The sequence below is a fragment of the Erithacus rubecula genome (genome assembly GCF_903797595.1).
Source record: "Erithacus rubecula genome assembly, chromosome: 20".
NCBI classification, from domain to species: Eukaryota; Metazoa; Chordata; class Aves; order Passeriformes; family Muscicapidae; genus Erithacus; species Erithacus rubecula.
In genome coordinates this window covers 3591001-3604309 of record NC_136672.1, presented here as the reverse complement: position 1 = coordinate 3604309, position 13309 = coordinate 3591001, and the positions used below count along the sequence as shown (strand labels likewise).

The 13309-nt window shown below is 44.8% G+C and overlaps 1 protein-coding gene across 5 annotated transcripts in view; it reads right to left on the bottom strand.

Annotated features, from left to right (window-relative positions):
• LOC306810643 (uncharacterized protein) overlaps positions 1–11814 on the bottom strand; it is a 67786-nt gene extending 55972 nt beyond the window's left edge. For 2 of the 5 annotated variants that reach the window (XR_013776497.1, XR_013776498.1), the window contains exons 1-3: positions 11692–11814; positions 9864–10024; positions 9136–9178 (exon numbers count right to left, since the gene is read on the bottom strand). Coding sequence is in view for 1 of the 5 variants with exons in the window: in XM_079323470.1 (XP_079179596.1) it covers positions 9864–9927 (64 nt within the window). In the remaining 4 variants the exon portion in view is untranslated. Of the gene's footprint in view, positions 1–7308; positions 7452–9135; positions 9179–9863; positions 10025–11691 lie in introns of those variants that run through there. The other 3 variants (XR_013776499.1, XM_079323470.1, XR_013776500.1) reach the window with 2 other exon arrangements.
• Positions 11815–13309: the final 1495 nt, after the last annotated feature.

Here is a 13309-nt window from a genome sequence, read left to right as displayed (position 1 = left end):
GTAAGTCAGTGGCTGTTGAATAAACAAAAATTGAAGGGGCTGCATGAACTTGTGGAGGAACGGTTAGCAAAAGGCAACCACTAGCCTTTGGAATTCCCTGGTCTTTGTTATCAGGGCCTGATTCTCCAGTGGGACCAGGGTCAGAAGGATCCACTTTTAATTATAGAGTGGGTATTCCTCAGTCACTGGCAGTCCAAAAGCATCACCAAGGCCACAAGAGTTGATGGCTCAATTGACTCGGAAGGAGAGGGCAAGAATACGAGAACTGGCAGGGTGTGACTTCACATGCATCCATCTACCACTTACCCAAACTTCAGGTAAGTTGACTAAAGACGTTCTAGACCAGTAGCTTTGGGAAAATGAGACACCCCAATTTGCTCTAGATAACTACCCAGGACAAATTTCAATTCACAATCCTGGGCATAAATCATTTAATTTGGCATTCAAATTAGTCCCCAAGGAAAGCACAAAGTCGGAAGTGACTCAATGCTCTGACAGTTTCCACAGATGCATCTGGAGCATCCCACAAGTCAGTGATGACCTGGAAGGATCCTCAAACTCAGCAATGGGAGACAGATGCTACAGAAGTTGGGGGCTCCCCTCAAATTGCTGAGTTAGTCACAGTCATCAGAGCCTTCAAGAGTTTTTATGAACCTTTTAATTTAGTTACCATTCAGCTTGTGTAGCAGGGGTAGTATCTAGAGCTGAGAATGCTGTTTTAAAGGAAGTCTCTATTCCCAACCTCTTTCGATTGATCTTGAGATTAATTTATCTTGTTTCCCACCAAGAGCAACCTTTCTAGGTAATATATGTGAGATCACACACTGACCTGCCAGGTTTCATCGTGGAGGGGAACAGGAAAGCAGATGCCCTGGCCACCCTGGCTGAGATGGTGGCTGAGATGGTCAACCTGCCAGACATCTTTCAGCAGGAAAAGTTGAGCCATCAACAATTCCATCAACATGTACCTGGCCTGGTATACCCATTCCATTTCACGCAGGATCAGGCCAAAGCCATCCTAGCTACAACTCCTAGTTTCCAAAGGTACACAGCAACAATCTTGAGTGCCAGTGTAAATCCAAGAGGCCTCAACAGCTGTGAGGTGTGGCAAATGGATGTGACTCATGTCCCACAGTTCAGCAGGATGAAGTATGTCCATGTTTCAGTAGATACTTTCTTCAGAGCCATCTATGCTTCTGCCCACACAGGGGAGAAGGCCACAGATGCACAAAAACACCTAGTGCAAGCCTTCTATGTGTTGGGAATCCCTAAAAGAATTAAAGAATAATGGTCCCATATACACCTCCGAGGCATTCCAAGAGTTCTTGAAGAAATGGGGAGTGAAATATAAAAGAGGTATCCACTACTCCCCCACAGGTCAAGCCATCATTGAGCAAATACATCAGTCACTCAAGAGTGTCCTACAGCAGCAGCAGAGAAATGCCACCAGCAATCCACCACAAATTAAGTTCTGTAAGGCCTTGTTTACCATAAATTTTTTTGACTGTTCATTTGAACACTTAAACCTGTTGTCCAGCATTTCAACAATTAACACACAACTAAAATTGAAAGAACACCCCCCAGTTTTAGTAAAAAATTCTAGACAAGAAAAGTAGAGGTCCCATTAAAGTCAATCACCTGGGGTTGTGTGTCCATGCCCTCCAGGTTGAGAATGGTCCCTCAAAAGTGGGTCAAGCCACACAGACCCAAATCCATACCTCAGCAAAAGCTCAAAGTGAATTGAGCCAATTAGAATGCTGGGTTGCCAAAGAAGCAAATTTAACATCAGCCACTCTCAATGACGTCCTAGAAGACATGGAAATTACCAGGAAAGCAACCTTACAGAATCGTGCTGCCATTGAATTTTTGCTTCTTGCACATGGCCATGGGTGTGAAGGTTTTGAATATCTCTGTTTCCTTAATTTAACATCCAAAAGCAGAAGCGTCCACACTTCCACCAATAAAATGAAACAATTCATAAAACAAGAAACTGAGGACTGGTTGAGTTCCATCTTTAAAAGTATGGGGACTAACAGGATGGCTAGCTTCTATTGTCAGGACCATTCTGTTGATTTTCTTAGTTGCGTTTCTCATTCTAATTGTCTTTTCCATTCAAAAGAAAGTTGTCTTAAAGACTATCCAAGACACCATCTCTTCCACCAAAGAAAATAAGCATGTAGCACTATCCACACAGCAGTCCTGGTGGAGAAACATGTAACCCAAATCAGAAACTAATCCTCAGCACCACAACTCTCCTTCTAAAATAGAAAACAAAGAGATGTTGCAGTGTGTTTCTCGTTAACAGTATGTTCTCCCAAGTTAATGGTTTGGTCCAAATTATACCCTCCAACCCACCCCACCAATCTATCTTGAATTTCCTCTCAATCCCACTATGTGTCAACCCCCTGCTTGAAATTCAACTTCAGGATTTGCATAAAACTGGATATTTCATTAGTCCATGGGAACCAATTTCCACCCCTACCTCCCTCATTGGACAATGCTTTAGTGAACCCTGTCTTTTATCCCTCCCCAGAATTTCTCCAATTTGCTGCTGATTTGCATCCTCCCCCTGAACCTCCCCCATATTTCAACTGTTGCACCCTTGTGTTTTTGTCTCCTGCCCATGAATTCCCCACAGTAATAAATCCTCTTTGATTCTATGCAGTAGAACTACCCCGCCTTTTCCTTGCCCCCTCAGAGCTCAGACTGACAGCCAAAATAGGCCACAGAGCAATTGCTCCAGCCACACCTCAGGTCAATTGCTCCCAGAGTGTGCCCCACTCAGCGAGGGGCCGCAGTGGCAAAGTGAGCGCAGCTCCGGCTGATGCGTCACTCGCTCCCCTTACACAGCTCTACTCTGCCCAAAGATTCCTGCAGTTTTGTTGAGAGGAAAAATATAGAAATGCAGTTGGGGTTAGATTCTACAAACAGAGCAAAAGTCTTTCTCCTTCTATTTCTTTGTTCATTCATAGTCTGGCCTTTCTACAGGAAACCTTACATCTGATTTATTGATTAATAACTACACTCCTCACGATAAAGTACACCTGACAACTGGATCATCAATATCACCAACTCAGTAAATATCTAGCATTGGAATACCTGAATTGTAAACCCTTAAGGAACACTTGATTGCATTCCACCCCAGTAAAACTGAAAATTGGCATCAAATCACCCGAGAACTGAGTTAAGAGTGTAAAGCCATGACCAGGAAAAAAAAAAATGGTCTCCAACTCATAAAAGCAATTATTTCCTTTGCCAAATAAAAGGCAAATTTACACACAGAGGCTTTTTTATCTCTCTAAAAATTAATTATTAAAATTATCTGGACCGTTTATATTAATCATCTTTCAGTTTCAATTTAACTGTAGCAAATTTCAAGACGAAAACAATGTCCTACTTCTTCTGCGATTTCCTGCTGGAAGTTCCAGCTACAGATTCACAGGGAACTAAACCATGGAAAAATGATTCAGCAAACATTCACATTGCATCAGGGATTTGCTTTTCCACTTGTGCTGCCACTGATTGTTCACTCAGCAGCCTGATACTAAATTTGATCCAATGCAAAAGCTGAGGGTTTATTCAAATCAAGTGGGAATGGGGAATGATTTAAAGATACCAAGAACCAATAGAATCCCTGAGAGGCTGGATTCATCACACACTAAAATTGCCTGATTTGGCAGCATGATTGTTCTGGTCAGCCTGGGGGGAGGCCAAGGCCTCTGTGACCCAATGCCATTGCTGAGGGAGCTGGACACAGCCCTGAGCCCTGCACAGGAACAAACACACAGACACGTCCTCAGACTGCAGGTGGGGCAGAATCAAATATCTCTACAGAAAAACAAACCCTTCCAGTTCAACCAGCAGCCAGCTCTGCAAAAGGCTTTGGTGAATCCAGAGATGACCTGAGAATTAAAATAATGCAGACACCTGGGTGCTGCTCTGGCATTACCAAGTGAAAGCCATGCAGAGGGCTTGGGAAGCATTTCAGAGCAGTTCACACTTTCAGTCACAGAGAGAATTCAGCTGGTTTCAGCCTGTGCTGCTGAGCCAGCCACACAGCCTGGGGTGCCTGCTGCCTGCAGCCAAGCACCAGCAGAGGATGGGGGCTCCTGGTGCTGCTCCTGCTGCTCACAAAGGCCTGGAGCTGGACAAGAGTCACAGTGCTTGGGGAAGGTGTGGATGTGGTGAAGGTGCATTCGTGAAAACACAACTGTTTGTGAGTTCAAAAGCATAAGTTTTCATGGAAAATCAGTCTCTGTTCACATAGGTGTGCATCCTAAGAGAAAGGAGGAGGACTATGCTGCTGGCATAGAGGTTTTATCCATTGGAGATGGTAGTCAACCATGTACAAATTTTCTCCTTCAGGAGCCTTTTTGCCTTGGCTACAAGCTGCAGAATTGAAAAAAAAAAAAAAAAAAAATCTGTGAGACTACAAAAGAAATTGGTAGATTCCAGTTAGAATAATAAACAAAACGCCAGTATTTGTGAAGTCCTCCAGGAATTCCCCCTCTCCCGTGTGCTACTGGGCCACCCCTTGCACCACACAGGGAGCAGCTTCACAGCCATGAACCTGGGTTCAAGGCTCTGCTGTGATTCTGCCCTGGGGCTGTGACCCTGCCCTGGAGCTGTGATCCATCACCCTCTGTCTCAGAGGGGCTCTGGAACAGACCTGAGACATCACTGGATGTTGCACCTCAGGGCAGGATCTCAGGACAGGATCACTGGGAAATTCCTTACCCCTCACACCAATATATCCATTCATCTATTGATGTAACAACAACAGTGACGCTGGTTTTCTGTGCCTTTGCAAGCACTTGTGCAAGTCCTCTTGAAGCAAATTCACGCTTGGAAATTTAATCCTTTGACTCTCACAAAAAAAACAACTAGCATCAGTTTCTAGGGGATGGAGCAGCTCAGTAACTGAGAGGAGTCTCAGCCTCAGGCATACACAAGGTGCCAAAAACACTGGAGCCCATGGACACAGGATGGAGGGGGAAAGCGTTATGGCAGGCTCAAGAAGTGTCTGTACAAGTCTCCACAGAGCCCACCCACCTCTCTCCATGCAAATTGCTTTGCAAAATAAACTTCCTTCTTGGATGCATTTAGGGAAATTGTCTAAAATACTGTTATACATGTGATTAGTGCTAATTAAATTGTAACAATATTGGCAAAATTGTCACAATATAATCAATCAAAATTGTATTTAATTGCTATAAAGCAAAAAGAGATAAAGGGAGTAGTTTAAAAAGCAGAAAAAAATAATCCTCCAGATGTTTTGTGGGAGGCAGAATGGGAAGGGTATAGGTCTAAGAACACCATCTAGAAATATGTTTTCGACCTTGAACTGGTCTAAATTGGGACGATTCCAAAGCATTGGAAACTGGACTAAGGCCTGTTTTGGGGACATATATTTAATTATATAACTCTAAGCTCAGTGCACCTGCGCTACCTGAGAGGTAACACAGTGAAGACTGAGGAAGACCCAGAACCTTCATGGGAAAAAAGGAGAAAAGACCCCGACCACTGGTGACGCATGGCAAAACAACAGAGTGACATAGATTCTGGGAATAGGAATGAGGAGATTTCTAGAAAATTCTGTATGAATATGTATTACTAAACAGTATATCAGTGAGATTTTAGCTTGACTGATTAGGTATGGTGTGTGAGGAATGGCCCTGCCCGTACCCCCGTTCAGTTTTGCTTATGCTTTATTCAACCGAACCATTGGACCTCTATTGTACTTAAATTGCTGCTAAATTTTGTATTTACTCAAATTTATATAAGTCATATATTTTCATTGTATTTATTTATATACAATTGCTATTATTAATAAATTACTGCTAATTTAACTTTGTTGTTTGATTAATTGAACAAAATTGAACACATCCAATAGCCATTTATAACAATATGAAATTAAAGCTGGCTCTGTAGTGGGCAGGACTGAGAGAGGGAAGCACTTTCCTGAAGGCCCTGTCAGCTCATGCCCAAATGTCCCTCAGTGTCCTGGCTGGGACACATCTCTCTGTGCCAGGGAAGCTGCACAGCAATGCTGCAGTCTAGGACTGCTCCCAGGAACAGCATCCCATGAAGGGAAGGCTGAGCCCTGTGATTTCTTGGTCCTGCCAGTGCTTCCCCCTTGTGTCAGAGGCAGGAGTGAGGAAATTCCTGCTGGGCTTATATTGTATAACAGAGACACTCCATGGGCACTGTGACAGCAGCCATGGGAGGAGAGTTCATTCCAGCTGTCAGCCCAGTGAAGATCATGAAGAACTGCATGAACAGAACAGTGGAGATGAGATCCAGGTGGAAAACATTTTATACTTTTTCCACTTCCTGGTGTGGGACCCACAGACAACACACAATTTGTCAGACCAGAAAGTACCTTTTGAGTAAATTTTCCCATGCCGCAGCCTCAAGCAGTAATACACGATGCCCCCTCCTATGCCAACCCCAACAAACAGGACTGCAAACAAGATGCCAATCCACATGCCAGGGCTGTTTGTTTTGCTGGTGGGAACCTCAGGATTACGTGCAGAGGAGAAGAAAACAGAGCATCCAAGTGAAGCAAGCAGGAATGCCAAGCCATGAGCTGCCTCGTGAAAACGACTCAAAGGAGCTGGCCCCATCTGAGAAAGGGAGAAGGAACTGATGAATGAGAGAACAAAGAGCCTCTGTCTCATCATATCTTACAGATGGTACCAGGCATAATGCTCACTTTATCAATATTCAAAGCAAATCGTTGCCACCCCACAACTACAGATATCTTTGAACATCAATCTTATCTGAAATAAAAAAGAGTAGTGTGAGACCCATCATTGGTGAAGTGTTCAAATAAGGAAATCCACTTTGACTGGCTTTTAAAACCCTTTTTGTCCATGACCTAAGGAAGATGATCGAGGTTTCTACCATGAAAGAAATTTCAACATGTAAATGTCACCTTTAGTTGACAAATATCCTCTTAATCTGGAGGAAAACTCTTATTCAGCACCTAGAGACAAGGTCAATTGCTGGGAACTTGCTGCACACCCATCAGGTGCCCCCTTCCCTCTGCATCCCTGTGTCTGTCACTAGATAATTACAGGAACCTCAGCCTGTAGACATCTCTGTCCAGGACTGGACACATCCATTTGCCAAGGCAAAGTCTCTGAGACTGGATGGTGCAGCATGTGTGGATTCAAGTTATGAATGTACAGGACATCTCCCCACACATGGAAAAGTCTGTTCACATCAAGCTCTCTGGACAAATCCCTCTTAATGCAACAGGCAAACAAACACAAGAAGAGATTTACCTGGAATTCCCTCACCAGGAATGTCAGCTGGCAGTGGGAAGAGTTTTGGACGGGATGCTTTAGTGTAGAAGCACTTCAGGTCAGAATTGTATTTCCTGGTATCTGTCTCTGCTTCACAGCAAATAGTCTTCTTCTCAGTACTGATGTCACTACTTCCATTTTCTGAGAAAGATGAAAGGTAAAATAGTTTCAATTGTAACTATGGATCCCACAGAAGACCTCCAGTGAAGGGCTAATGGTGTTGTAAATTTAAAAAGTGGATCATGTTGCACAAAGTGTTGGAGATTGCTCTGATTCCTACGAGTTGGAGATGGTTCATTCCCTAACAGTGCAAATCAAACTCTGTCATTAGATTTCTTTCTCACTAAAGCTGATGAGTTGTTCAGGGAATCAATTATATAAATACTTTAAAAAGGTAAGAAAGTCTTCATGTGCAATTAAGAGTAACAAAACATCTGTAAAAAGCTCATAATTACCTTTATCCAATAAAAATCTATTTAAAAATTTTTGCAGCTGCTTTTTACCACAGGAACCAAACAAGAGGAACAAACAAGTTCAGGAGCTCAGTAAATCTCTAAGACCCTGGAGTGCATCTCCTACCAACTCTGCACCCCATTGTGCCATTAGAGAGCTTATTCTTCTTCTCAGAGAATCTGCAAAACTCCCTCCTACCTTCACCTGTACATCCAGACCTTCCCCTCTCAAGGGGTACAGGCATCCCTGTCTACAGCAATCTCCAGATTTCACTGTCAAAGTTTCAGTGTCACCAAAGATTTACACAGCAGTGACAGCATGTAGATATTTTGCAGTGGAGAGCACAAATACAGCAGAGAAATATTTTATGGCTACCAGAAATTAAATACAAGTGTAAATGTTAGGCTAAATAAAGGCATACAAAGGGGAAAACTCTTTTTCTTTGTTTACTTCTGTCAGCAACAAAATTAGAAAAGATGCTCTAACTCCAACAGGAGAGGGGATAAAAGCTGCCCTCAGAGAACCAACTACAGACTGAAAAGTCACTGACTTGGATGGAGCTCAACCAAGTCACACCCTGCAACCTGAGCCACCAGGATGAAGTGCTGCCCTCGTGGAGCCACTTGCTCCATGCACTGACAGGTGTTTGAATCCCTGATTTTGGCAGTTCTGTCAGGATGCTGGAAAGATGCTCCTGGGTGTTTATTGGATTGGACAGAAGAGCAGCACAGAGCAGCTCTTGAGGCTGGACCTGGGTCAGGGTGAGTTCTGGCTGAAGCAGGTGACACACACACATGGCAACATGGCACAGAATTTCACCAGGAGCATTCCTGTTGCCAAAAAAGCTTAAAATAAAACATATCTTTATAAATCAGAGTAACACGTGTTTATCTGAATCTCTCCTACTGTAGTTTGAAGCAATGTCTCATTTAAAATAACTGAATTTTCTTTTGTGAATTACTTTATGACTTTCTTCACAGAAAAAAATATTTGATCTTGTTTATTTACTCATAAGCCTTCCTATCAGACCAAACAGAGAACTGTTCAGTTTCCTACCCAGAAATATGCTTTCATCAGTTAATATCCAGGCTCCCAGCACAACATACCTCCAGAACTCAGGGTGCCACACGAGACTCCTGATCCCTCAGGCTTCTGCCAGAGGACACTACAAATTCCTTCATGACAGTTATTATGTTCCTCAAAGCAAACAGTGGTGTGTGTTTTATTGGTCTCCAACTCTATTATTCCATCTGAAAATATCTCATTTTGTGTATCAGCGATTATATTAAACTTTTCAAAACTGGTATTCCAGTGCTTGCACGTGCAGCTGTTACAGTCATTACAGAGGTAGACTGACACCTTTGTAGAATACTGTTCTGTCCCTTCATCAGGGCCAACAATGGACATGGCAATATCTAAATCAGAAAACAGAGAAAAAAAACCCAATTTCTACCAATTTTCTACCCGGAAGTTTAGCGTCAGAGTCAGGATGGGATTTTGGGACAAGCTCAACCATGACTTTGCAGATATTGTCTACCAATGGACAAATTTTGTACAGTATTGGGGCCAGTTCCCAGGATCATTATTGGGGTACAAAACATGACAGAATTCCCCCACTCCTTCCACTGTCTTTTTAACTGGGAAGCTGCCAGTTTGGGAAATAAGTTGAAAGATGTTTCTCTTGCTGAGATCATCTGTTCTTGCCCTCTTTCCTCCCCAAACTCATTGCCATTGTCCCATCACATGTCCCTCCAACACCCTGTCACATCCCAAGGCCACTGAAGCTCAGAGCTGCCATTGCCCACTCTGGGTGCAGCATCCCAGGTGTCCCCCCTCAGACTCTCCTGGCAAAGAGTCACTCCTTTGGGACAGGACTCACCTCACCTGACATCAGACACACCCAAACAGTCACCCCTCCCAGGAGAGGGGACTGTGACAGCTCAAACACATTGACCTTCACCTCCTTCATTTCTCTTCCCTCCTCTGAGGGTTTGTGGTCTTGGTTTTAACTGGGCCCAGCTGAGCTTTCCCCTAGCAGTTCAGAGGAGCTGAGCTGTGCAAGTGCAGGGAAAAGCACAGAGCTCAAACCCAGAGACTCACTGGGATGGGGAGCAGCAAGAGCCAGCAGCAGCAAACCCAAGGGCAGGAGGTGGGGAGAGTCCATGGGGCTCTTTGGGGGCTCAGGTCCAGCAGGGCTGGGGCTCTCCAGATCCTCCACAGTGCCAGGCCAGGCTCAGCAGCCTCCTCCCTCAGTCTTCTCCCTGTGGGCAATGACAGGCAGTGCTCAGCACCCAGTGTCTGTGCTCTCTTGGTGCAGACACAGAGATCACAGCTGGCAGAGCAAATGCCAGAGAGCTGCTGCAGCCCAGGCACGGCCATGGGAGCCAGGCAGAGCAGCCTCACACTGCTCAGCTGCTCCTGCACCCTGCCAGGGCTGCTGCCAGGGCCACACTCACAGCCTGTGCACCTCTGCCTCAGCCACAGCCAAAGACACACCAGGACCTTCTGCAGGGAGGGGAAATCCCTCCTGAGCCTGCTGGGCAGCAGGCTCCGTGCCCACGTCCTCCAGGCACCTCCAGGCACTGGCCCTGCACACACCCCTCAGTGGGAGCAGCAAATCACACCTGCATTTGCTGTCACTGCCAAAACACACCAGAAAATTAACTGAGGAAAATTGATTATACTGCATCAATGTTTCTCTTGGCCTAAGGTGAAATATTTATTGTCACATCAAATTCTATTTTTAATTTAGGTCATCTGATGAAAACTACCTGTTCAAGTCAAATGAACAAACAATAATTTGGTATTTCTTTTAGGGGCATCCTTGGATTTAGCCAGAAGTCAGTTTTCAATTATATTTGTTGTAGTTTGTATCCACAGCTCCAACAAGCCATTGCAGAGAGACCAACCAGCAGGATACTGTGGATGAAATGAGAAATCTCTGCAAAAAATCATAAGTTTGAAGCACACTTTGGCTTTCCTCCCCCTGCTCTGAAAAACATTTTCCACAGCAACCATTATAAAATATTGGCAACATTTTTTTACTGCCCAAAGTACATTAAGTAGAATTAAGTGTTTTCTGAAGTTGAACTGGTTTAACTTCTATTTTAAAGCCACTATCATTAATTAATAATGCTTCGTGTTTTGAATCTGCTTTGCTTCAATCGAACCCAGAGCAATGAGGCTGGATTGTTCATTAGTCAGGTTGGACCTGGAGAAATGCATGGTCAGCTCAGATCTGGAGAAATGCATGGTCAGCTCAGATCTGGAGAAATGCATGGTCAGGTCAGATCTGGAGAAATGCATGGTCAGATCAGATCTGCAGAAATGCATGGTCAGCTCAGATCTGGAGAAATGCATGCTCAGCTCCAGCTTGGGTGGCAGCTTCTCCTTGGACAGGAGGAGAGCTGCAGGGATTCCTCACAACCCTTCTGACAAATTCTCCCTTATTTGCAAACATGACAGGAGGGCACTTTTGGAAAAGAAGATATGAACAAGACATGCTAAGGAGCTATGAGGAAGAAAAAAGAAGTTTAGCAAACGTGGAAAAAATAATTCAGTAATTACATGAACAGGAAAATGTTGTTAATACATTTATTCTTTTATTTCTGAGGTCCCTCACACTTTTACATAAACACACCAACAGGAAGCTGTTGGGTTTCTGCATTCACACAATCATGTGGATCACACAGAGCTCTCTGGAAGGTGCCACTCTGGGCTACAGATGTGGTGTTATTTATGCACAAAGATCACCAGCACCAGCAACACATGTTCTTCCCCATGCAGAAAATGTATAGCACACTGATAATTTCACTCCTCCCAGAGACATTTCAGTGCCCATTTCTGAGTGTCTATTTCAAAATAAGAAAGCAAGAATTTGTAAGGGAACAGAGTAGAAGACAGGACCCTCTAAAGAAGACGAAAGTACCTCAGAAGCTATTTGTGTCCAAGGAAGCCTTCATGCCTCTTCCATTCCATTCTCCCAGTGCCTGTGCAGCCTTTCCAAAACCCAGTTTATTCAGCTCCTCTTCCAGAGGGAATGCAGAAATCACTGGACCTCCGAAGATAATGTCACTTCACTGGCTCCTCCCACATTTACTATAACCCAACATCATAAGGAATTACAATTTTCACTTTCACCTCTGGAGTCTGAGTCATTAGTGCCACAGAAAAATGCAAACAACATAAGTGATATCAATGCACATCTGCAGTTGTAAAGCATGGAAAAAAACAATCACACTCCCAAAATCTTCCCAGGAGCCTGACTGGAAGTACCTGGCAGTCACCCTGTCCCCCAGGTACTGCAGCAGTGATGTGAAGTGACTGGGTTTGGGATCTGCTCCCCAGTCTGCACTACCTGCCCATGCAAGGGCTCCCTGGATCTGTAAGCACAGGGTACAGATGAGGACAGGATCTGCTGCTTTCTTCTCTCTTTTTTTGGGTGGGGTTTCTTGGAGTGGAAAGGAGGCAAATTAAACTATCAAAGCAGATTTTAACTCTCAGCAAATGCAACACAAGTAACAGCAGGGAAATTATCTGGAGAGTGCCTGAGCCTCTCCTTTCCCCTCTTCCCTTACACTCCATATCTCATCACAGAGCCGTAAGATTCCTTTGCCATGACATGGCCTCTACCTTTGACCTTGAAACACAGAACAATTATTTTTTATTCTCACCCTATGCAAGCTGTGCCCCAGCCAGTCACAAACAGCAGTCCCAGCCCTGGGCTTCCATGAACTCTAGCAGGATCTTTGAGTGGGAATGTTTCCTCCCACTCCACAGGTCACCATTTCACCACACCACTCTCTTCCAGCCTTTTAACAGAGACTTCACAGGCAGATTCTCTTCCCAACAAACCTGTGCCACTCACAAGAACTGAGATTGCTGCAGATTCAAAGGAACAAAAGCAGCCCATGGGAGCAGACATCCCATGGGCTGAGCTGCTGAGTTCACCCTGAGCTGACCCATCACTCACTGCACATTCCCTGCCATCTGAAACAACCTGGGACTCCTCCTGGAAAATCAACTTGCTCTTAGAGAAGGAAAACATGACGGACAGGGCAGTCTCCAGCTCAATCAGATTCCTGAAGAAGCCAACAGAATCTCAGTGCTTGATGTCATCTCCGAGCACATGGCGCCAGAAATCCTCTGACGTGCAGATAAGAGAAAAAACACCAGTGCCACTCCCCTGTCACAGCAGGCACCAGGGCTGTGACAGTGACAGGAGTCATGCAACCCCAGTCCAAGGTCCCTCAGCACAGCACTCCATGTAGGAGACAGCAGCCCTTGCCCCATGAATCCACACCTGCCCTGTTTCTCTGGGGCATCACCTGCTGATCCTGGTTCTTCACTGCAAGTGCTCTCAAAGCACAGCCAGGAACTGGGGAAAGGCAATGCACTGCACTCCCTGTTGGAGAGCTGAACCCCTGCTCTTGCAGAACAAGGAGGGAGCCCTGTGCAGGCACTGCCCCATCCCAGGGATCTCCTCAGGGAAACTGGCAGTGCCTGTGCTGGTGCTAGCAGAGCTCTCTGCATCTTTGGCTGCTCTG